Source organism: Bombyx mandarina, chromosome 11 (genome assembly GCF_030267445.1).
Source record: "Bombyx mandarina strain Sakado chromosome 11, ASM3026744v2".
Lineage (NCBI taxonomy): Eukaryota > Metazoa > Arthropoda > Insecta > Lepidoptera > Bombycidae > Bombyx > Bombyx mandarina.
Window position 1 is genome coordinate 918,456 of NC_143218.1, and position 25,664 is coordinate 944,119.

The window sequence follows — 25,664 nt, forward strand, 5'->3', positions numbered from 1 at the left end:
TCAAATAAGTAATTTATTTTTTTGTAAAACAATGCCAGGGTGAAAGAAATGTTGATACATAAACTAAACAACATGAAAAAATAAGGCTGAGTTTTTCAAGTACAAATAGTTTTGTCATGAAATTGGCCCACTTTTGGGCATTGTCCTTTATCGAACAACTTAATCATGTCAAATTTAACGAACAACTTAATCCTGTCAAATTTAACGAACAACTTAATCCTGTCAAATTTAACAAGCAACTTATAATCCTGTCAAATTTATCGAACAACTTAATCCTGTCAAATTTAACGAACAACTTAATGCTGTCAAATTTAACAAGTACTTGTTCTTGTCAATTTGATGAAGCATCATAATCCTGTCAATTTGGCTGTCAATATTTTATACGCATTTGTGTATTGGCACATCTAAATACAACTCTACAAACAGGTCATACCTTACTCGTGATGTAGCAGTAATCTTCATTGTAATCCGGCAGGGGCGGTCTCATGTCGACGTCATCGCCTAATAAGGTCAAATCGACTTGCTCGTCCTTACTGAAGAATCCCTCGTACGTTCTTATAATTTTCTCGAGCGAGGGAATTTGCGGGCAAATGTATCTGAAAGATTAAAGTTATGGGTGCTGACTTTTTGGCGGGAACGCGAGGAGTGAAGTTGTGTGATTTGTTTTATTTTGTCTATTTAGTGTTTCTTCAGGTTTAAATGTGTAATAATGGTGGTTTATTAACTGTTTAATATCTGTGAAAGTGCACAAATGTGAGAAAATGAAACAAAGCCGCTGAACGTAACTTCTCGGGATCCTCCAAAAAGTTCAGTGAAAAAGTCTCAGTAAATGACTACCATTTTACTGAGATTATATTTCATCCCATATCATCTCATCTCATTTCATTTGATTTCATCCCAGTTGATTTATGTCTCAAATTCATTTCTCTTCATTTCATTTCATAATTTTTCATAAAAATAAGAAAATAAATTAAAATAAGTCATGACTTAAAGGTCTTAGTTACCAGGTCATAAAATCCCTTAAAAAAAAGTCATGGGTGCTGTTCACAAGCTGTGGAAGCGAAAACTGTACAAGTAGAAATTGTCTCATTCTATCGCAAATTAAATCGTATATACCGCACCTTTAGAATTAAAGTGGCTTAACTAAAAATTTTAAGAAAACGAAGTTTATTTTTTTACTTCGATCGACTTGTAAACATGTATTCTAACAGGTTATAAAATTATTTTTTCGATATTTGAAAAATTTGACAATATGTCTAAATCTCGCTAACGACGTTTCCAAGATAAATTTGCATATATATGCATATACATATTTTATATATCGACGCTTGAAAGGCAAACGTGACAATAAGTGCTTTATACATAAATGATAGGCAATAACCATATTCGATGCGCAAAAAAAATATATTTCTAGGTCTATTAAAATAATTTCAATCCTACAGCTAGATTCGTTAAAATAGATTGTTTTTCAGGTATTTCAACTTTAAATTAGTCTACTGTAAAGTTCACGCATTGTCGCTTAGTCACGTTTGCCTTTCAAGCGTCGATATGCATATACAAGTTACATTTAACTACACTTTGACGGTCAGTTTACTGAGCTATTTCACTCGGTGACAGATCTTCCTTGTTATCTCCAAAAATTTTTAATATTCATGCTTTAATATTCAATTTAACTAGGCTCCAGTGCAGCGTAGTCTACGGTGTACCTTGCCGTGGCGTGCAGCGCGCGCAGCCAGCCGGCGCCCGCCAGCGCGGGGGGGGCGGCGCCGCCCAGCGCCCGCAGCGCGTGCAGGCGCGCGCCCGCCACGTGCGTGTCGGCGCCGCACGCGCTCCACTGCGCCAGCTGCCGCGCCACCAGCCCGCGGTACGCCGCGTCGCCTGCGCACACACAAACACACACTTATTTCTGTTTCTACTATCTATATATTAATACGTGTAGCAAAAACTTTGCACCCCTTTTTACGAAAATTGCGCAGACGGAGGAGTATGAAATTTCTCACATTTATAGAGGATATAGAGAAAGAGTGCAGAATGTTAATATTTGTTTAAATTAAAAAATACATTAAATCAACAACAAAAAAAACATTACACACACTACCATGTATTTGACACACACACACGCATGCATTATTATTATTTTTTCCCCCGGAATGAAAATATCTCTTTTGGTCCCTGACACGCGGGACAAAAGCACACGATTCTCGCCCGGTGAGACTGCAAATTTGCGCATGCGTGTACCATTCTTTATTTCTCGGTAACCTAGAAACTGCATGTTTATATCTTTATATTAATGGAAGCTTGATCAAGAATTAGTAAATTTTTTATCATAGCATACAATTATAAAAAAATATGGATTTGAATAACTCGAGTGATAGTTGGGGAGTTTGTGCCCTTAAGTCACCACGCTGGGCATGCGGGTTGGCGCATTATGTGGAAGGCATTGGGGAAGGCCTATGTCCAGCAGTGGGCAGATAAAGGCTGATGATGATGATGATGAGTGATAGTGATTTAGACAGAGAAGATATAAGTGTAATAAAAATAAAACCCGCAAAATTATAATTTGCGTTATTACTGGTGGTAGGTACTCTTGTGAGTCCGCGCGGGTAGGTACCACCGTCCTGCCTATTACTGCCGTGGAGCAGTAATGCGTTTCGGTCTGAAGGGTATGGCAGCCGTTGTACTGTAGTATTGAGACTAAGAGCTGGTGTTACTAACCGCCGGCCTGAGCGAGGAGCATGGCCATGTTGAGGTCCCCGCTCTCCCTGGCCAGCTTGCAGGCCTCCAGCGTCCTGCCGCCCAGCAACAGCGTCCAGATTCGAGCGCTGTGCGTGTCGGACTCTGAAAATATATATAAATGTGAGAAACGGAACGTTTGGAGTGAAAGGGATGAATGTATGGGTAAGAAAGAGACGGTCAAGATGGCGATCGGGTATTATAAGGTGAACAACTACGACGTGTGTCGTAAGGTCGTAGATTGGGAGGAAATTAAAGTCTGTCTAATAAGACTTCGGTGTATTATATTATATTATATTATATTATAGAACATAATTTCTGCGGATTCTTTGGTAAGAATCCAAAAACAACGTCCGGAAAGAATTTCCTTCATTTCCCCGCAGTTGTGTAACTTCACAAATGCTAAATGATTTTTTTTCTTACCTATTCTAGTAACCTCGAGGGGTTATTCTAGATTCATCGAACTAATAGGTGAGCTGACGGGGCTCGAACCGGAAGTGTTGCTAACACTGGCCCTAGCAAGAGCAGTGCTTCGCAGAATCTACCACCGGATCAGAAACGTGACCCACTGAGAAGATTCGACGAGAAACTCAGTGGGCTGTGTCTGAGGGTTAATTTACTCGTCGAGCCCTTGGACGGTGGCCGGTGCTTGAGGTACCTAAAAGCACCGTTAATGGATCGGGAGAATCCGTAATGACGTTCACCAAAGGAACCCTGACTAAAAAAAAAAGGATCCCGCCCTCCACTTACCATCCTCCAGCTCTGCCCCCCGGGGCTCGGCCAGCTCCGCGTCCGTGACCCCCGCCACGGCGTCCTCGAACCAACGCAGCAGCTTCTTGTGTCTGTTCACTATCGACTGCTCGTCCGTGCCAGGGATGCCTGCAAGTCGATGAACCAGAATTATAATACATACCTCGCTATCTAAATTGGGGGGAGCTCTATTTACTCTGCACTATCTTTGGTTGACTGGTTTAGAAAGGCATTACCTAAGCCCGTCAAATGCTTAAGTATGTATTACTACGTATACACAGTACATACACCAAAATAACATTTTTTTTATTTTTGTCTGTCTGTCTGTCTGTTTGTTCCGGCTAATCTCTGGAACGGCTGGACCGATTTTGACGGGACTTTCACTGATAGGTAACTGATGATATAAGGAGTAACTTAATACATAAGTTACTTACTTAAACAATAAACGCGGGTAACAACGCGGGACTCAGCGAATAGTAAATATAATTAGCCCGCAAAGGTATGTAATTTGGACAGCCCTGCTTTTTTTTATGAGTGAAGATTTAGCATGGAGGCCTTTCCAGTTTCACCAGGACAGAGAGGTAAAAAACTCAACAACGCAGTCCTGCTCTAAAATATTGACTGCTATGGCATATTTAAAAAAAAAACTAAATTCTCCATAAATTTTGGAAAGAAGTTCCTTATAGGACGATGCGGAGGGGTACCCTAACCGGAAAAAACGTACGTAACGTAAGATTTTTATTAGTAATGCACACAGTGTACGACTTGACTTTGTAATAACGTACAAAAATAACATATTTTTATTATATATATTTTTATAAATCATTGTGAATAAAAAAAAGTTGATAACTTTGTAAAGCAGTTTTTTATTTTATTTTTATCAATAAAAAAATCATAATAAAAAATTTATACCCGAATAATTATTTTCTTTATACCTAGAATAGAACTTTAAATTAATATTTTTATAATAAGGAACTTCGTTCCTATCCGGTGTCCCACGATGCCACACATCTTTTTTTTTCTAATTTTCGACACTTACCACTGTTCTCCAGATCGGCTCCCCACAGCGCGTCGCACAGCCTCCACACCTCGCGGCAGTACGCGGCAGACACGCCGAACTGAAGACGAGGATTTTATTAGTCTTTTTGGGTACTCATTAAAAATGTCCGTAAATTCGATGTATAACGCGAAGTTCCTAAAGGAATCTCTTTAATTTGAAAATATTATTTCAAGTATGTATTATTTTTAATTTGATATCTTTGATTTGAAAAGATTTCCTTAATAATTGTCTTTATTTATTTATCTTCAATTTGAAGGGAATTTCTTAAAGGATTATCTTTAATTCAAAACGATTTCTTTAAGGAATTCCTTTAATTTAAAATAGATTTATTTATTAAAATAGTATTATCTTTAATCTGAAAGGATTTCTTCGAGGAATCTCTTCAACGTGGAAGTCCTTATGCAGCGTTATATGATGAGCAGACATGTCACATCAAATTACAATATTTTTTTATATGACTGAGGAATTACTGCTGGCTCGGAGACCTTTCCAGTTTCACCAGGACAGGTGGACGAGCAAAGGCACATACAGGATATGATTTGCTAACAGCTAGGTTAGTGGGGTCCCTAAGCCTGCTCCTAGCGTTAGAGCTCAAGGCGTCCAATGAAGGGGTTATTGGATCTGATGGATCCGTAAGGGCGAGTGAATTTATAATTTTAGTAACGTGGTTCAAAGTAACCTTCACTACGTAGTCGTGTTTGGAGGAGTGTCTCAGGTTGTCCCTGAGCACGGCCAGGCGCGCCTCCGGCTCGGGGCGGAGGGAGAGGCGCGGGCACTCGTCCTCTGCGCACTCCGACAGCGTGGACCACTCCAGCAACGTAGAGATGTGCGGCTCCAAGATCTCCTGGCAATATAAAAAAAAACACGTGTGGCACTCGGGGACTGCCGCGGTAAAGCGTAATTGCATAGCATTTTTTATCAATTTGACAATAATAATTTAATATTAAAACTATAATAAAATAAGATCACGCTATATTTATAAACATTAACTATGTGTTTTGATAACAATTTCATAGTGATTTCTTCCTAAAACCTATCATTTATGTTACTTAAGTGAATAATTCAATTTTTTTATTATGGCATTGTATGGGGAGCATAAAAATTTTAGAAACGTCACAGTGGGGCGTGGCACAAAAAGGTTGGGAAACACTGGTTTGACCCCTCGATGTTTGTGCATCAGTCGAGGCGTGTACCTGCAGCGGGTGTTGCGGGCGGTCGGCGGCTAGCGCCAGACGCGCCACCAGACGCTCCGACCAGTCCCCGCTGGCCCTGCCGCTCAAGTACCGGTCTAACGACGAGAGCTCAGACGCTGTGGGCAGAACACATATCTGAATTAACATCTCTGTATAGGCGAACTGCAAACGTACGTCGAATGCTGTGATAATCTAAAGATCCCGGAGATTTACAGGTGTCGTATTCTGGTTGATGAGTGAAGTTGTTCAATAAGACACAAACGCGGTTATGTACAGAGCGTGGGTAGAATTAAATAAAAATTGTGTGAACTTTTCCAGACTCCAGAATCGAGACGACAACGGTACAACAAGCCTGCTAATATCATGGACTCCAATAGCCACATAATCATGAACTGGATAATGAAAGAAAAAAACTTTTTGCCGATACCGATAAAGTTTGTTTTTAATTGGGCTGATGTTCAAAACTATCGACTTGTGCAGCACTTTCTATGACATTCAATATATTTTAATATTCAAAATTCTAACTATAATAATTTACAGACTAACCAAACACAAATTAAAATTGAACACATATTCTGGAAGTGATCACTTCTAGCGATAAGATAACCCATTCTTATATCTAACAGATTCAAAAGCACATGAGAACTAAGGCCTCCGTGGGAGGATCAACTCCCCCCCCCCAAACCCCCGCAAAGTACCGCCGCTTACATCTGGGCAGGTCGCTGAAGGCGTCGTACGTGGTGAGGAGGGCGACGGTGGAGGCGGGCCCGAAGCCGACGCGGCTGTGGCGCGCGCGGCTCACCGACATGTCGGCCAGACAGGCGCCGTCCAGCCGACCTGCGGGGGAACCAAGTCATATATCATATACATCCAACATGTCCTTCTTCAAACGAGGCTTGTGGAGAATATTAAGCGGTAGGCAGCGGCTTGGCTCTGCCCCTGGTATTGCTGAAGTCCATGGGGCGACGGTAACCACTCACCATCAGGTATAGTGAGTGGTTACCGTATGTTCGTCTGCCTACAACGGCAACTGTTTTTTTTCTTCCCTACCTATCCTAGTGACCTCGAAGGGTCATGCTAGGTTCACAGTGAGGGGGCTTTAACCTAGTAACGTTACTAACACTAACCCTAGCAAGAGTAGTGCTTCGCAGAATCTACCACCGGATCGGGAACGCGACCCACTGAGAAGATCCGGCGAGAAACTCAGTGGGCTGTGTCTGAGGGTTAATTTACGAACTGGAACGGTAACCGGTGCTTGAGGTACCTAAAAGCAGCTTCAACTGTAATAGTCTCTAAAATCATATTACTATAAACACAGCCACAGCTGTATCCAGATCCAGATAAACTATGGAGAGTAGAGGTCAGAGGAGCGCCATCTTGTATAGGGGACAAATTGAAAAAGTGTTCACCTGTAAACAGCGAGTTATTGCTGGAAGACTCACAGCGAAATAGCGCTAGTGTAGCAAGTGGACATGATATGAATATAGCAGTTTTAAGCTGAGTGAAGTGTGTCAAGTTGAAGTGAGGTGTGGTAGTTAATGGCCCTAATTTTAAACTGTTTCCAATTGCTACAGTGGCGCCATCTTAGCTGACTCTCTTTTAGAGGACACTAGTTAATACACTGAGATGATACTCCTTACTTCTACCCTCCATGAGACAAACGATGCGAAGTCAGTACGTCATCCATATTCCGTGACGTCATCCGTTATTTGATTTCTACACGAATTATGATTCTAAATTTAATCCATACCATTTATTATATATCCAGCCACTAACATTACATAATAATATAATATACAAGAAATATGTCCTCAAAAAATAATCTAGCAATATAGTGAATCTTTGAATTTAAAAACTCACCCGCAATAGTGTCTTTGAACGGTGGAACCTTTCTGTGGTATTTCAATACTATCGTATGGGGTTGGACAGTGAGCGGTCTCATCAGTGGCTCTAGAAACAAAAAAAAACAGAGAACACGTCCTTTATTAAAAAAAAATTAAGTGATTTTATGTCCTGATGTCCTGGTTAGGTCATGTCTTATTTTAATTTATATTCTTATTTTTATAAAAAATTATAATATGGAGTAAAATGAAATGAAATGAAGATGATTAATTTGAGACATTAATCAACTGGGATGAAATTAAATGAAATTATATAAGATGGCATGGGATAAACCATAATCTTAGTAAAATAGTGGACATTTACTGTTTTTTCAGTGGAATTTTTGGAGGATCCCGAGAAGTTACGTTCTTTGGGCTTTGTTTCATTTTCCCACATTTGTGCACTTTCACAGATACTAAACAGCTAACAAACCACCGTTATTACACATTTAAACCTGAAGAAACACTGAATAGACAAAATAAAACAAATCACACAACTTCACTCCTCGCGTTCCCGCCAAAAAGTCTGTCCTTTGTTAAATTCGATTTCAATCATCAGCTCATCGCTGTCCATTGCGTGCTTACCGGGCGCGCGCTCCGGCGGCGGGGGCGGGGCCCCCACAACGGTCCCCAGCGAGGGCGACGGTAACCGTTGATCGTTAAATATCGGAGCCGAGTTCGGCACCAGCTGTTCTCCCGTCGACACTGACACGTCATCGTCCATTTCTGAAACGAAAAAAAAAAAAAAACATTCAGCAAAAACTGACGGTAAGCAAATATCGAAGCTCACCTTGAGACTACAGTGAGCTTAATACGAATTATTTAGTCCAGTGGTGTCCAAGAAGTCCAGTGGTGGTAACCAGTAATTACGCAAATTATAATTTTGCGGGTTTGATTTTTATTACACGATGCTATTCCTTCACCGTGGAAGTCAATCGTGAAAATTTGTTGAGTACGTATTTCATTAGAAAAATTGGTACCCGCCTGAGATTCGAACACCGGTGCATCGCTCGATACGAATGCACCGGACGTCTTATGCTTTAGGCCACGACGACAATATAATCCGACTCCCGAACTAAATGCAAAGCGATCGGAACTCCTCACCTTCATCAGGGTACAGCGAGGCCTTCATCAACTGCACACTGTGGCTGCGTCTATTCTCCAGGCGCGCCAGCTCCGAGGTGGGACTCTTCACGCCGAACGCTAAAAAAAAGATTGTTTAAGCCATAGCATAGCTTTTATTGAGGGGCTTTGAGCGCGGCAACCGAATCAAGAAATTCCGTAACGAAAACAAAACCTAACACCCCCACTCCGCCTACCATGTAGCTCGCGTTCAACACATTCACACGTTGCGCTTGTGTAGTGTCTGTGAATAAGCGCGTGGCGTGACGTCACACTGCATGCGCATCATGAAAAGTCTGCCCATCTCTCTCTCGCGGGGTCTAGCTCATGAGTGTGAAAGGGACAGTTAATGTTTTGCTTTTGTTAATGTATATAAATATAGCGCGGTCTTATTTTATTATTGTTTTAATATTAAATTATTATTGTCTAATTATAATTGCATAAGTTGATGAATAAATGCTATCCAATAGCTTTACCGCGGCAATCCTCGAGTGCCACATACAAATTTGTAGTGGAAAAGTAGATTTTACTTTCATATTCTTATATATCTCTAATATATCAAGGGGTAAAAGGCATTTGGTTTTAACGACATTTATCTTTGTAATTAAAGATCCGTTTTATTTGGTATCAGCATCAACAATTCGATGATTTTAATTGATCATCAATTACATTTACTCTATTGAAATAGCTGAACAATTATTTTTTTGTTGTGATACTTAATCCAAATGTTTCAACTTTCGATGGCTCTCCGGTAAACTTGCCAAAATTACGCTTAATCCAAACAGGCTTTCGCCTGTCGATATTGTTTCTTTTTTCAAATCTACTTTAAAAATTTTAGTTAAAAATATAAAATGTTCGGGAAATTAAGGCATTATTAAATTTCTGCCTTAATCAAGTTCAAAGCTATTGGTATCTGTTTTAGGGCGAGGCGACGTGTTGAGCCTTACCTCTGTTTTCTAGAAACAGGCTTTGTGACTCCGCGTTGTCTTCGGCGGTGTCCATAACATCGAAGGCTGAAAAGAGAAATCATTAGATAATATTCCAAGAAATCGGATTGTTTTTTTTTTATTGCTTAAATGGGTGGACGAGCTAACAGCCCACCTGGTGTTAAGTGGTTACTGGAGCCCATATACATCTACGACGTAAATGCGCCACCCACCTTGACATATGAGTTCTAAGGTCTCAGTACAGTTACAACGGCTGCCCCGTCCTTCAAACCGAATCGCATTACTGCTTCACGGCGGAAATAGGCGGGGCGGTGGTACCTACCCGCGCGGACTCACAAGATCTCCTACCACCAGTACATTCCCGATCCTGCGGACAGACTGGAAAACAGTCGACGTCGCCCAAAACACGTCATTACGGATCCTTCCGATCCATTAACAATGCTTTTAGGTACCACAAGCACCGGTCATCGTTCTCGTCGAGCCCGTCGCTCGTGACGAAGGGCTCGGCGAGTAAATTAACCCTCAGACACAGCCCGCTGAGTTTCTTGCCGGATCTACTGTGGGTCGCGTTTCCAATTCGGTGGTAGATTCTGCGAAGCAGTGCTCTTGCTAGGGCCAATGTTAGCAACACTCCGGTTAGAGCCCCGTGAGCTCACCTACTAGTACAAGCTATTAGCATAGGTAGGAAAAAAAACCCCAGTAATTACGCAAATTATAATTTTGCGGGTTTGATTTTTATTTCAAGTCATATCGTCTCACCTTTGCTGGTGCCGTTTAGAGTCAGTAAGGAAGTGTGGTGGAGATTGTAGAGGCTGTCCTCGCTGAGCAGGCCTGGCGGACCGGAGCCCCCCAGCCCGGGATGTCCCGGCCCCACGAGCCCCGGGACCGCAGCGCCCGCCTCCGACACACTCACAGGGGACTTGGGACCTGAAAACGTATCAATTTTAAAGTTTTAATAAAGCTCATGCTATATACATCCGGACCATAATACTAAAAGCAGTTTGAAATGGATATTTTTTGTCTTTGTCTATTTTTTTTTATTGTTTGGGTGGACGAGCTTACGCCGCACCTGGCGTTAAGTGGTTACCGGAGCTGATAGACAATAACAACAAACACCCCCATCCACCTCGAGACATGAGTTCTAAACCTCAGTTTTACCGTACAACTGTTAGATTTATCTTTTTATCTATGGTCTTTATTTTTTTTAATAACCAAAAGAAGTAACATTACTAAAAATACTAAAAATGCATCTATGATCATTCGAAAAATTAACAATTTAAAATATTCCACAATGAATATCCAGAAATATTATATACTTCTTTCACCTCTCATATCGACAAATGCCAAACTTATTTTGACATTCATTGTACCGTTGGTTACCTCGATTCAATAGTTTTCAAACGAGCAACTAAACATTCTATTCTAATCGTAAATTGACTTCATTTTTCATTATTAATTGTACTGTTGCTTAATGCCTTTCGTCTCATACCCAACCAACCCGGAGACACTGACCTGGTGCGCTGGCCTTCTGTAGCGACTCGGTGAGGAGCTGCCGCTTCAGTACGTTCGGAGTGGGGTCGTCCTCCTCGTCGGAATCAGTGAGCCCGTATTTACTGAAATGCTCCACCTGAAAATTATGCTCATGATTAGTAACGTGAGGGCGCGAAGGCACCCCCCAAGGGCGGGCAGAGGGACTTCGGTCCTCTCTATGCTTTATATCGCTTACTCCATGAGGAGTGTGTTCAGAGGAATTGGTAGAGATAGTCCCTCCATACCTTTATCATTGTCGCAGCATTTTTTTGGCGTATATTTTAATGCTCGGCTTATTTTCACATATTTAGCCAGCAAAATAATTGTACAAGCGCGGTAAGATACGTCCGTGCAGGTCGATACTTATAATGAAACTGCGCAACAGTCGGTATTTCGACTCTCCGCATTTTATACGCATTAATAGAGAGTCGATCTATCGACCATTCGCACTCGAAGGGACGTATATACATATATTTTGTTTACGTGATTAAACATGAGTCCGTACCCTGAACACCCAGCTGCCCGTTTGAGGTCGATACTCGATAAACTTGGTGTCGTGCTTCTCGCAAACCCTGCGCAGCTTCCCTTCATAATCCAATTTTAGTAATCTGCAAATAATAATTTAAAACAAAAACCAAATCAAAATTACATTGTAATATAAGGAGGTTTTTTTTTTGAAGATTTTATTGTGTCCAGATAACGGGACCTTTTTTTTTATTGTGTCCTGATAACGAGACCTTTTTTTTATTGCCCTTATAGGCAGACGAGCGTACGGCCCACTTGATGGTGAGTGGTTACCGTCGCCCATGGACTTCAGCAATGCCAGGAGCAGAGCCAAGCCACTGCCTACCGTTAAGTAGGTAGCGGCTCCACAAGCCTCGTTTAAAGGGCCGAATCTTATTATATATTTACTTCTTATATTCTTTTATAATATTATATGAAAATTATATAAAGCGAAATGAGGTTGATTAATATAACAATTTGATTAATTGGGAAATAACAATTTGAAATTTAATAATTGAAATTAAATGGAACTAGACGAAATGGGCTGATTATGGGTAGTCTCAGGAAATCGGTGGTTGTTTTCTGAGAAATTATCAGTGGACTTCTTGTATGAACCTGAGAAGCCACGACAGGCGATTTCGTCACATTTGTACATTCACATAAATGCTAAACATTTTATAAGCCAGCAGCCGTTGTAACTATACCGAGACCTTAGAACTCATATCTCAAGGTGGGTGGCGCATTTACGTTGTAGATGTCTATGGGTTAGTTCGTCAAAGAGTTCGACGAGGTCGGTGACCGGTGCTTAAGAGTCCTAAAAGCGCCGAGAGTGAATCCGGGGGACCCGACAAGACATGTTTCGGGCGACGGTGGCTTTGAGTTGCTCCGTCGCAGTCCGATAAGGTGAACTGCCTAAACGTGGATATGCGAGTGAATGGAAAAAGATAATGAAATTTTAAAACCGGTTAAATTAAAAACTATTCCGCGGCCAACTCCCCCACCTGTCGGGCTCGGTGATGAGTCGTTTCTCGGTCTTGTCCCGGGGCCACACCCGGTCCAGAGTCACGATGGCCCGCCTGTTCAGGCCGACTCCCACCGGCGGCTTGTCGCTGTCCTCCGGGTAGACTATCACCTCCTTGTTCAGGAAGTGCACTGGAAATTTTCACACAATTATTAGCGGAGCCCGTGGACCTTAACAGTATAAATATCGTCACCCACTTCGTGATACGAGTTCTCAGCCTCTTAGAACTGGATCGTACCCCTTTTTACGAAAATTGCGCGGAAGGAGGTATATAAAATTTTCCACACTTATAGAGAATATAGAGAAGGAGTGCAGAATGCATTTTTTTTTTAATTATACATAAAAATACATTAAATCAACAAATAAAACATTACACACACTACCATGTATTTGACACAGCACATACATATGAATATACTCTTTGTTTATTTGTCAATTGTCAAACTTTTGCTATTGTTTAAAGTCTGTGGTCAAATTGAGAATACATTAATATTCTTTATCTTTAATATTATTTATCTATAGTGTAGTTTTGGCGAAAACTGTGATTATATTATAGAAGTATAATCACTATTTGTCAATACAACTATAATAATGTTTATAAATAAAATTTCAATTAAGTATAGTCGAATCTCGACTACTGTGGGACCACTAGTAATTTTTATTAGACGATGTTTTATTCTTTCACCGTGGAAGTCATTCGTGAACATTTGGTAAGTACGTATTTCATTAGGACTGTCGGAAGTCTTGGGCACCAGGCGTCTCATCCTTCAGGCGTCGACTTCACACAGTCGACTGCGTCCCAGCGGGGTAGGGGGAGGTGGGTTGGGGGGACTCACCCAGGGCGTCCAGGTCGAGGCCGGCCACGTCGATCTCCGAGTCGTAGTACACGTTCCCGTAGTTCTTGCGTCCGATCGTCAGGTGCGGAACCGGACACGTGCCGTCCGGCCGCATGTAGTCTGGAAACGATAACGCAAATGTAATGGCGTCGATTCTCCGACGCGGTAATGGAGAGCGTCCGGTAAGCGAGCGCGCAATGGTCAGGGAAGTGAAACAATAAAGTAGCGGGCCAATCAATCGAATACAAATTAATTCAGATTATGCATCAGGGTCATATGGTCGCTTTTGTTTAATGCTTTCTCTATAGCATTGTTATTATTTGCCTTGCTCACGGGGGTTCTAACCTGTTGTCTTTGCTAACACTAGCCCTAGCAAGAGCAGTGCTTCGCAGAATCTACCACCGGATCGGAATCGCGATCCACTGAGACGATCCGACGAGAAACTCATTTGACTGTGTCTATGGGTTAGATTACACATAAAACTCTTTGTCGTACTCGACGACTAATTCTTTCGAGTTGATTGGCACATGGACATCACACAGCGAATGTCGTTAGCCGCTTTGAGGTCAAAGTCCCAGCATCAATTTTCTGAACAAATATATTTATTCTTTTGTTTTGTGGGTATTTCTCGATTTTAGACAAGAATTTAGACGAAATTTTAACCTATAGCATAAATACTTGACACTAATTAGGATATTTAAATTTAAAACTAAAATAACATTTAGAATTGTGATAACGTTCAATATTAGTTGTTGGCGACAATTTTTTTTGTTTGTTTAATGAGTGGACGATCTCACAGCCCACCTGGTGTTAAGTGGTTACTGGAGCCCATAGACACCTACAACGTAAATGCGTCACCCACCTTGAGATATAAGTTCTAAGATCTCAGTATAGTTACAACGGCTGCCCTACCCTTCAGACCGAAACGCATTACTGCTTCACGGCAGAAATAGGCGGACTCACAAGAGGTCCTACCACCAGTACAAAATTATATAGATAGATAGGGGGAGAAATTCTCTCACTTATCATGTCGTCCAAGGAGGGGATGGTGTAGTAGCCCGGCCTCGTCAGCTTGACCCCGGTCGGGTGGGGCGGGGCGTCGCGCGGCTCCACATTCTCATCTTCAGATACTGTAAAATGAAGCACCCACAATCCGGCATATATACATGTAAAGAACGAACCTCTATTATTTAAGTCTTTAGTTTTTGAAGTGAAACTTCTAATGAGACTTCAAACATGGTTGCGTTAAAAGTTCAACGCTCCTGGGGAGGGGGAATAGAAAGAGACAGAGCGAGAGTGAGTGCGCGGCACTCGAACACATGCGCGTAGTATACCTGTTACAGGCCAGCGCGAGCGTTAGCAACGAGTAACGTCCAATATTTTAATGAAGTATTTAAAATATATATGTGTATATGTATTTATTTTTCTATATACAATTTAAAATATATATGTGTATATGTATTTATTTTTCTATATACAATTTAAAATATATATAATATTAATGTTGAAGATGTCGCATCTCTTATACACAGCATTCCAAGCACCACAAGAGCAATCTGATTTAACATAATAAGATTTTAAGTATAACAATTCCGGCATATGTTATTTTAGCGAAATTTTAATCGTTTCCACGGCGGTTATAGTCTTCCTCAATAAATGCGCTCTCTAATACTGAAAGAATTTTTCAAATCGGACCAGTACTTCTTGAGATTAGCGCGTTCAAACAAACAAACTCTTCAGCTTTATAATATTAGTATAGATAGTATAGATTATTAAAATTGTACATAAGAGTTTTTGGGAAACTCTTTCCGAGCACCCTGTACAGTGGCTTCATTAAGACAATTCGTCGTTAAAGTACTCTAGTCCATTCTAATCTCGCCTTTATTACTACAATCATAAAATATCCTATGACGTTTCGACTTTATAGTTCGCGACCACGTAAACTGCGGACCATTTAGAACTGTCACAATTTGAGGAGGAATTAATTCTTTTCTTTGTCTCCACCTTATCCCACTAAGTGGGGTCGGCACAGCGAATTATTCTATTTCATTCTCTTCTATCAGCCGTCATCTCAACACTCACTCCTCTCTTTCTCATATCGTCATTCACACACTCCCTCCACATCTTCTTCGGTCGACCTCTTCCCCCTCTACCTTGCACTACGATTTCCTGACGTCTTTAGCATAATTAAATAAAAATGAACAATATATGACCAAACTACATTATATACTGAGAGCTAATACTAAATTAATACTAGGACTAGGAAGGACCTCGGATACTAAGAAGGGCTAAGATCCTATCGCTTGGCTAGAACGGATAAGGGGCTAGGCGCAAGGGCTGATGAGTCCGATTGGTACCAGGTCCTGTGCTTTGGCTGCTGTAGCTTCCTACCGTGGCACCAGACCAAGGTTTATTTTTTAATTTTTATTGTTTAGATGGGTCGAGCTCACAGCCCACAGGTTTTAAGTGCTTTCTGGAGCCCATAGACATCTACAACGTAAATGCGCCACCCACTTTGAGATATGAGTTCTGAGGTCTCAATATAGTTACAACGGCTGACCCACCCTTCAAATAGGAGGCGGGGTGGTATGTAATACCTACCCGGACTCACAAGAGGTCCTACCACCAGTACAGAAGACCATCAGGGTCGAGGATTAACAGATTTACAAACGTCCTGAATATCTACATTCCACAAAACTACCTTCAACTTCGAACCGGCATCGATTACGACATATCGAACAATGACGTCACAGTTTGTGAACGCCCTTATTGACCTACACATACGGTCGGTTTTCGTATCGCAATCGATGCGGCGCTTACGACGTGTTTTACTTTAAAATGGTAACCGTAAACTCCGGATATTTGATGGGCGATCTTCTCGCACCTCGAGCACGCCGCCAGCGCGCCGCGACGGTGCGCGCAGAATTGTATCGATGTACCTTATTGCAGTGAACGATAAAGGTCATATTCCTTTGTATTCCATATTAAACTTCATCACTGTTTCAGTATTTGTATATATAAACAAATATAATACAAACTGAGTTATTTTAACGAATTTAACTGTGCCTTTCGAAAATAAATATCAGATCAAAAACTCTGATTGTTTTAACGAAAATTATAATTCGAATAAGCGAATTATTGAAAAACGTAGCAGTTTGGATTACTGATAATGTCAATAATAACACGGGACAAGCTTTACCCGGTTATCCGGCTCCAAACGAGGATCACTTGCTTTGATAAACTATGGGAGCTCATATACATACAGACATAGGTTTAATGGACGAAAAACATACCGCGACGTGAAAGAAGGACAAACGGACAAACTTTCACACTTATAATATTACTAGCTGTACCCGTCCGCTTCGCTAGGCATTTAAAATTAACATTATTATTTCTCACCCCACAAAGATTCTCATCATTAACGCCCCCGCAACTGGTGTAGGGAGTCCAACACTCATATAAATATTAGCCTATCCATTAAGTACATGTATTTTCTACATGGATACCAAGTTTCAAGTCAATCGGATGCACGCTTCAATAGTTATAACGTAAAAACCACTGTAGATTTATATATTAGTATAGATAATAGCACGGACAGGTGTCTATCAGCGCGCGCGGACTCACCGGACAGCGAGTCGAGCCGGTCCCGCTCCGGCGAGGCGCTCCGCCCCCCCAGCTCCCGCACCGAGCTCTCCGCGCACCCCGCAGCCCCGCGCGCCGCCCCCGCACGCAGAGGCTTCGTGCTCAACCTGGCGAGGGAGAACGGTAATACTCGTTAGTAATCTAGCAATCTTAATGGATGCGTAGGGCGCGGTGTGACTTTTTGGCGGGAACGCGAGGAGTGAAGTTGTGTGATTTGTTTTATTTTGTCTATTTAGTGTTTCTTCAGGTTTAAATGTGTAATAACTATTTAATAACTGTGAAAGTGCACAAAGTGTGAAATGGGAAAATGAATCAAAGCCACTGGACGTAACTTCTCGGGATCCTCCAAAAAGTCCACTGTAGAAATCTCAGTAAATGACCACCATTTTACTAAGATTATATTTCATCCTATATCATCTCATCTCATTTAATTTAATTTCATCCCAGTTGATTAATGTCTCAAATTAATCATCTTCATTTCATTTTATTTATCTCCATGTTATCATTTTTCATAAAAATAAGAATATAAATTTAAATACGACATGACTTAAATGTCTCAGTTCATTCCAGGTCATAAAATAGCTTAAAAAAAAATGGTGCAGTGTGAGTTTGTTATTTAAACATTATGTTGTTTAAAAATGTTTATTGTCAAAATATAAAGTAAATCAATTAAATGTTAATGTTATGAATGCACCCGGGTGACGCGGTTGTTGATCGTGTCCTAACTATTTATGGAAATAAAGTTAACGCGTCACGCGAATTATGCTGACAAAGGTGTTCCGGTAATATAATAATATCATACCACGCTTTTTTACAAAAAAATCATTTTTTCTTACACTATTTTTAATTCAAATTTATTTTCTATTTTTTAGTTGGGTTTTCTATAAAAGTGTATTTTGTTATAATTATATTATTATTATTATATTATTAATTATGTTATAATTATATATTATTATATTAATTATATTAATTATATTAATAATTATATAATTATATTATAATTATATATATTTTAAGTGTTTTTTTAAACTATTATTTATTTTTATTTATTAGTTGAATTTTGTTTTTTCAATTATTTTTTTAAATATTGAATTGTCATCAGTCCTTAATAAGTATACCAAATTTCGAGTTAATCCGACGTTTTGAAGGGGGTCGAAATCATGTTCAAAGATTCCGTTACAAACATACAACATACGTCTGAAGCTAATAAATGCGTATTAATAAAACAAATCACACAACTCCACTCTTCGCGCTCCCGCCAAAAAGTTACGTTATAATATTGAGTCTAAATGAGCACAGACTTACCAGCTGGCGCGTCTCTCGGATATATGTTCGGAGACTTCTTTTTCTGCAATGAAAAAAAAAAACAATTTTTAATATTTGTTCTCAAAAGCATACCTTTACGAGCTAATCAAAGGGGATGGCCCATTTTCGGCCCAAAGCGGACAATAGATTATAGAAAAAATACTTAGTGCATTAATTTTGTCATAAATAAATATGCATTTACTTTCTTGCAAATAAGCGCCACTACAGTTTACAATAAGTAGTTTAAAAAAAGTAACTCTATTGAAAAAACAAGGATTTTTATTTTTGCGGGAAAAATATTGCCAGCTTCAAATCCTTTTACGTATGAAGTAAATATTTTGAGTATATAAATAAAACATATAAATAAATCATTTTAAGTATTATCATTAATCAAACGATTTTAATGGATTTTATGCACATAAAATAACATCGAAGACATACCCATTAGACTTTAACTTGTAACTATACTTGAGACCTTAGAACCTATATCTCAAGGTGGGTGGCGCATTTACGTTGTAGATGTATGTGGGCTCGAGTAACCACTTAGCAACACCAGGGTGGCTGTGAGCTCGCCCACCCATCTCATCATCATCATCATCATTTCAGCCTATCGCCGTCCACTGCTGAACATAGGCCTCTCCAATAGATTTCCAGTGCGACCGGTCCATTGCCACCTGTATCCAACGAGACCCAGCGCTTTTTACTAGGTCGTCGGTCCATCTAGTAGGTGGCCGTCCCACACTGCGCTTGTCAGTACGTGGTCGCCACTCCAGGATCTTTCTAAGCAATAAAAAAAACTTTACTAGTATTGTTATTTAAATATGTACAACTAAAACAAAAACATAAAAAATAATGTGTACTCGTAAAAAAAAGATTAAGATATAAATCAATTATCGGTTATTTAAAAAATAATCGATATATGAATTTCATGTAATTATTTTTCTTTATACTGACAACACTGAATTTAATCTGACTGACTGACACTTCGCTTGCTGCTTGTGGTGTTGTGCTTGCGTACAAAATGGATGTGTTTTGATTTTTCTTCGATTTATTTTACTTTTATCAATAACGTTTCATACTACGACTAAAAAACATTGTGTGAATTGTGGTTTTACCCTGACCGAGATTTAAAACCGTGTATATGCTCTCCTTTGCTATTTTTAGATGATACTAATTGTGTATGAAGATGAAGAAAATATAGATATTTAAAGAATTAAGTGTGTTTTTATACCCTATTGGATAAAAATAAATTAGGAACATCTTAAACATTAAGAAAAGAAAAGTTCTTGAAGTATCTCACAATCCGACACTTATTTATATAGAAAATTAACCTCAAAACGAGTTTTTATTTTTATTATATTTTTTATAATAGTGGCGTCAATTTCAATATATTTTTTAGATATCCAATACATTTAAGAATTTGAATCAGTACATTTTTATAGTAATATTTGATGTCCATCTTGGGCCTAGCACACTATGGAGAGTGGGCAATCCCCTTTACTACAAAAGCTGGAGGGCCGCAGTTTTTTTTAATTAAGAAATAGCTTCACTTTCAAATGATGTCATGGTTTTTTTTATTTTTTTTATTGCTTAGATGAGTGGACGAGCTCACAGCCCGCCTGATGTTAAGTGGTTACTGGAGCCCATAGACATCTACAACATAAATGCGCCACCCACCTTGAGATATAAGTTCTAAGGTCTCAAGTATAGTTACAACGGCTGCCCAACCCTTCAAACCGAAACGCATTACTGCTTCACGACAGAAATAGGCAGGGTGGTGGTACCTACCCGTGCGGACTCACAAGAGGTCCTATCACCAGTAAAAATGTAATGGAATGGAAATGGTAATGGAATGTTACAAGAATAACGATAATATTATACCAAATATTGATTATAATGTTTTAACAAAGAATTATGTTATTCAAAACAATTATTTTATTAAAACATGCGTTGCGGGCCGCGCGAAAGAAGCTACGGGCCGCCTATCATAAAGCGATGATTTTTTTAATTTTTTATTTAAAATTGTAATAGTTAAGAAATTTAGATAAGCGACTTCCAGAAAGGACAATGCCCAAAAGTGGGCCAACTTTATGTCAAAACTATTTGTACTTGAAAAACTATGCCTTATTTTTTCACGTTTAGTTTATGTATCAACATTTCTTTCAACCTGGCATTGTTTTCGAAAAAAATAAATTACTTATTTGATAACATCAAGTGCAGCAAGCAGTGCCTTTGTACATAATTTTCCTATTACTCTGTACTGTGTCTTGTTTTCTGTGTGTACATAAATAAATAAATAAAAAAAATAAAAAACATCCCAAAACTATCCATGCCATAGTTTTTAAATTCGCCAATAAGCAAAGGGCTTAGCCCATACAGCCTTATAGCAAACCTATATGCTGTCAAACGAAAGAGTTGTTTGTGACTTGAACAACAAATTTAAAAAAAATAGCTAATGCTTATAATTCACAGGCTTCTTAGTTTATTTTTGTTCAATTCAATATTTATATATTGTAATAATAATTATTACTTAAAACCATGAATTATTTAATATTTTTAGATATTAATGATTCCATTAATAAAAATATCAATAGCCTACCATTATTCTATTCTTATTATATATGATCAGAGAGTTTTGGCAGCAACCCGAGTGAAGCGTCACTTGAATTTTTATTTTAATGTTTTTTTAATAGTTTATTGTGTAATTTGTATTATTTGTATTTGTAATATTGTGTATAAAAGATCTGCGTAAACTTATGCTCAGTCAATGTGGTATTCGTCGAGTTGACGTCAAAACTCCCAAAAAGCAATAAAAAGAGATACACCGGCTTTTTATTGACATAAAAAATATATAACTTCGACAGACTAGGCTGTATAGGCTACGCTCTTTGCCTGCTTATTGGTGAATTTAAAAACAACAACAACAATATCGTTGACGGTTTCCGGATTTTAATTTCATTGTATTATTATTATGAGGATATAATAATAATAAAATGTTCGTAAGGGCTTATTTCTAGCAACATTAACCATAATTAAGTTATTTAATACTGTAAATAATTATGAGAGCGATTATTGATTTCGAAGAAAACAATTAACAACTTAATTTTAGCTACAGAAAAAAACAGATTTCTCTTAAGCCTGGGTGAGAATATAAAAATCGTTTTTTGAATATGAAACGATATTTCTTTGTCTATCAAATTAAGTTAAAACCATCATGACATGACAACTTTTTTTAGGGGCCCAAATGCCCATAGAAAATGGGCATTGTCCTTTACTAACAATAAACTTAATGTTTGGTGAAAATGTTAGGTTTAACTTTAAGGTTGGAAGTAGGACGGGGGCGACCTCTGGGGCCGGGCAATGGGGGCCCGGGGGGGGGTATCAGCCCACTCGCCGGTGACCCCCCTTACGCCGCGGTAAGCGCCACTACCGCTAGCCATTATACATAGGAGACGAACATCGTACAAATTGTTTATGAACAAAGGACATGGGCCATTTTCGGCCCAGCTACTCGTGCTCTCAAGGACATTAATGAAATATCTATAGAAAATAAGGATTTAATTTTTACATACTTATTATAAAATTTAAGGGTATTTTAATGGTGGAATACTTAAAATCATAAAAAAAAAAGTATGACTAAGCTGCATTGATAATATTGAAGGAGTTGCCATAGGTAAAATATATTATTATTTATATTTTAAACAATTCACATTATATCTTCTTACAAAAAACATTATATTGCAAAAAACTAGCAAAATAATATATTAACATATTTAATTAATGGATTTTAAAATTAATATAAAATATTCAATCTAAACAAAAATCTATTTTTATACTTTTAAATCCGTAGAATAAATCATTACATGGATGAATAATTATTGATCTTAAGCAAAAAAAAAACCTACGCTTGTTTAATGTTTATTGACGTTTTACATTTGATCAGTCGTTTTCGTACTCGTGCGCATTGTAGATGTTATCAAGTGTTTCGTTGCGATATACCTGCTTATTATTACATTTTGTTGTAATATAAAGTATAGAAATATAAATAATATTTAAGCTGATGATGATGTTAAAGTGTCAGTGTATTGACAGCAAAATCATATGATATAACCTAAAATTCTTATCTTATCTTTTAAATATCTCTGTGATCGCCATGAACAATATTGATTTTAATTTGTTTATAATAAAAGGTATATAATATAATCTGTTATTTAAACCAAATTTCATTACTGTCCTTGAACTTCGTTTAGTGGGCCGTGCTATATATGGAGCACTCTCCATACATTGCACGGCCACTGCCCATGTCCTTTCAAATACGCATTTCCTCCTTTTTTTCTAGTAACCTCGAAGGGTTACACTAAATACTACTAAATACTATCTACTTTTGCATGTGTGTGCGGTCGTGTGTGTGGGGGGCCACACGGGGGCGTTAGGGGGGGCCACACGGGGCGTTGGGGACCACAAAGGGGGCGTTAGGGGGCCACACACCAATGTCGGGGTACATCCTGTTGGTCCGCTGCGCGTCGGGCTTGTGGTCGCGCTCCGTCCACAGATCGCTGATCTTTGGCGAGGTGATCCTGAAAAAAAAACAAGAAAAAAACGCTTAACGTGAAGAAACGATTCCCTTCGCGAAGTCGCAGACACTAATTTTATTATAATTATATATTAATCTTAACGTTTTTGATGGCGGACTACTTAAATAAGATTTCTTTGTGTTCAAAATTTATTTTTCTAATTCCTTTTGAATGAAAACAAAATATTCACTTACCACCGGCTGTGCTTGTCTGGATGTAAATCGCCATCTGAAACAAGGAATACAAATTTATTGACTAACTAGTAATAAAATAACTGTATGAATTTGTCGTGGACTGTGCGATGAGTCAGCCGGTATTCGGATCTCGCAGACAGGTACAATCTGCTCTAGTGAACTACTAACTTTAACACATATTAATGAGTGAAGTAATTAAATTGCGTAATCAGTACCAGCCACTATCGCCATTGGACAACAGCAATACAGGAGGCACGGCCAAGCCACTGCATACTTCTCTAGTTGCCTCCTTTTTTTCTACCTATGCTGATAGCCTTGAGAGACTATTTCAGCTTCTCCTTGACGTGTAGATGAGCTCACGGGGCTCAAACCGATAGTGTTGCTAGTACTGGCCCTAGCAAGAGCAGTGCTTCGCAGAATCTACCACCGGATCGGAAACGCGACCCACTGAGAAGATCCGGCGAGAAACTCAGTGGGCTGTGTCTGTGGGATTGCCTCCTATGTTCTAGTACCACTAATCGACTATTCATATTTAAAAACTAGCGACCCGCTCTCGCTTCGCTTCGGGAACTGTAATTTACATTGATCTTATTGAATTTTGAATTATGAAGTCGTCGTGGCCTAAAGGATAAGACGTCCGGTGCATTCGTATCGAGCGATGCACCGGTGTTCGAATCTCAGGCGGGTACCAATTTTTCTAATGAAATACGTACTTAACAATAAATGTTCACGGTTGACTTCCACGGTGAAGGAATAGCATCGTGTAATAAAAATCAAACCCGCAAAATTGTAATTTGCGTAATTACTGGTGGTAGGACCACTTGTGAGTCCGCGCGGGTAGGTACTGCAACCCTGCCTATTTCTGCCGTGAAGCAGTAATGCGTTTCGACTTGAAGGGTGGGGCAGCCGTTGTAAGTATACTGAGGACCTTAGAACTTATATCTCAAGGTGGGTGGCGTATTTACTTTGTAGATGTCTATGGGCTCCAGTAACCACTTAACATCAGGTGGGCTGTGAGCTCGTTCAACCATCTAAGCAATAAAAAAAAATACAAAAATTCTTTTGTAGAAATCTAGACCTGACAGTAACAAACATACATCCATACATACATCCATACATACTTACCAACTTTCGCGTTTATAGTATTAATAGGATAGTTATATAATTAGTTAATTCTTATAATTAATCTACTTAATTATATAGTTAATTAATTGATTTTGAAATATCAAATTTCTAAACTTACTCTCCTCTGTGTCGGCCGTGGACTTGTTACGGTTAACGTCGGCGGACCTGTCCACTTGGTCGACGGAGTCCTGCGTGCGGCCCGGCCCACTGGAGGGTTGCTCGAATGATCTGTAAACGATTCACGGAGCATTTGTAGCATATACCAATTGAAATACACACATGTAGGTAAAGTTAATGTGTTAGGACTGTGTTAGGAGTTGGTAGGACTGTGTTAGAAGTTAGGAGGACTGTGGTTAGGAGTTAGGAGGATTGTGGTTAGGAGTTAGGAGGACTGTGTTAGAAGTTAGGAGGACTGTGGTTAGGAGTTAGGAGGACTGTGTTAGAAGTTAGGAAGACTACATCACCATACGACACTGCGTCCCGACGGTAAGCCTCACCTGTTGGTACGTCCCTCGTCCTGTCCGTCGGCGGGGCGGGCGCGCAGCACCAGACGCTTGCGGCTCGGCTTCAAGCACAGCTTGTCTTCTAAGCTCGAATCCGATTCTTCTAGGCCGTCGAAGAGCGACTTCTGTAAGCAAAACAAAATTTAGTCCCTCTGTATACTAAAGCTGTTGGCTTGTAGAAAGAGACAAACTGATTTTGCGTCCTTTTTTGGTTGACACGCTCGATTCTTTCTACGGATTAGATATGGCAGCGCGAACGCGACCACCCTGCTTAAAATATGAAGTCAAAGGACAATAATAAGATCAATCATATTTATTATTATTATTATATAGGATACCATTTCCAGTTACGTGACGATAGGCAGTCGTTGCCGCTACTCCAGCGAGAGCAGTTACTGATCCTAGTTTTATCTTAAATCGCCTAAATACAAACATAATAATTTGCGTAAGTAGTGGAAGGTAGGACGTCTTATGAGTCTGCGCGGGTAGGTACCACCGCTCTGCTATGAAACGGTAATGCGTTTCAAAAGGCGGGGCAGCCATTGTAGCGTTTAACCTGAGACTTTACATCTCATGTCTATGGTCTCCGATAACCATTTACTACCACCCATTCTTCTCAATCAGCCGTCATTTCAACACTCACTCCTCCGTCTCTCTCATATCGTCATTCACACACTACACCCATGTCTTCTTCGGTCGATCTCTTCCCCTCTACCATTTCACATGCATCTCCTCTCTACGCATC

General features: G+C 39.5%; 1 protein-coding gene across 4 annotated transcripts in view; it reads right to left on the minus strand.

Annotated features, from left to right (window-relative positions):
* Window positions 1–25,664, minus strand: part of Nup98-96 (nuclear pore complex protein Nup98-96) — a 49,976-nt gene that overhangs the window by 9,064 nt on the left and 15,248 nt on the right. For 3 of the 4 annotated variants that reach the window (XM_089731218.1, XM_089731220.1, XM_089731219.1), the window contains exons 17-41: window positions 24,914–25,044; window positions 24,535–24,644; window positions 23,292–23,325; window positions 23,012–23,100; window positions 18,524–18,566; window positions 17,201–17,325; window positions 16,423–16,515; window positions 14,599–14,706; window positions 13,577–13,696; window positions 12,721–12,871; window positions 11,721–11,823; window positions 11,198–11,312; window positions 10,445–10,612; window positions 9,686–9,751; window positions 8,721–8,819; window positions 8,202–8,342; window positions 7,597–7,686; window positions 6,445–6,573; window positions 5,737–5,852; window positions 5,223–5,387; window positions 4,523–4,601; window positions 3,484–3,612; window positions 2,716–2,838; window positions 1,707–1,878; window positions 434–596 (exon numbers count right to left, since the gene is read on the minus strand). In XM_089731218.1, the coding sequence (XP_089587344.1) occupies window positions 434–596; window positions 1,707–1,878; window positions 2,716–2,838; window positions 3,484–3,612; window positions 4,523–4,601; window positions 5,223–5,387; window positions 5,737–5,852; window positions 6,445–6,573; window positions 7,597–7,686; window positions 8,202–8,342; window positions 8,721–8,819; window positions 9,686–9,751; window positions 10,445–10,612; window positions 11,198–11,312; window positions 11,721–11,823; window positions 12,721–12,871; window positions 13,577–13,696; window positions 14,599–14,706; window positions 16,423–16,515; window positions 17,201–17,325; window positions 18,524–18,566; window positions 23,012–23,100; window positions 23,292–23,325; window positions 24,535–24,644; window positions 24,914–25,044 (2,862 nt within the window). The remainder of the gene's footprint in view (window positions 1–433; window positions 597–1,706; window positions 1,879–2,715; window positions 2,839–3,483; window positions 3,613–4,522; window positions 4,602–5,222; window positions 5,388–5,736; window positions 5,853–6,444; window positions 6,574–7,596; window positions 7,687–8,201; window positions 8,343–8,720; window positions 8,820–9,685; window positions 9,752–10,444; window positions 10,613–11,197; window positions 11,313–11,720; window positions 11,824–12,720; window positions 12,872–13,576; window positions 13,697–14,598; window positions 14,707–16,422; window positions 16,516–17,200; window positions 17,326–18,523; window positions 18,567–23,011; window positions 23,101–23,291; window positions 23,326–24,534; window positions 24,645–24,913; window positions 25,045–25,664) is intronic. The other variant, XM_089731221.1, reaches the window with a different exon arrangement.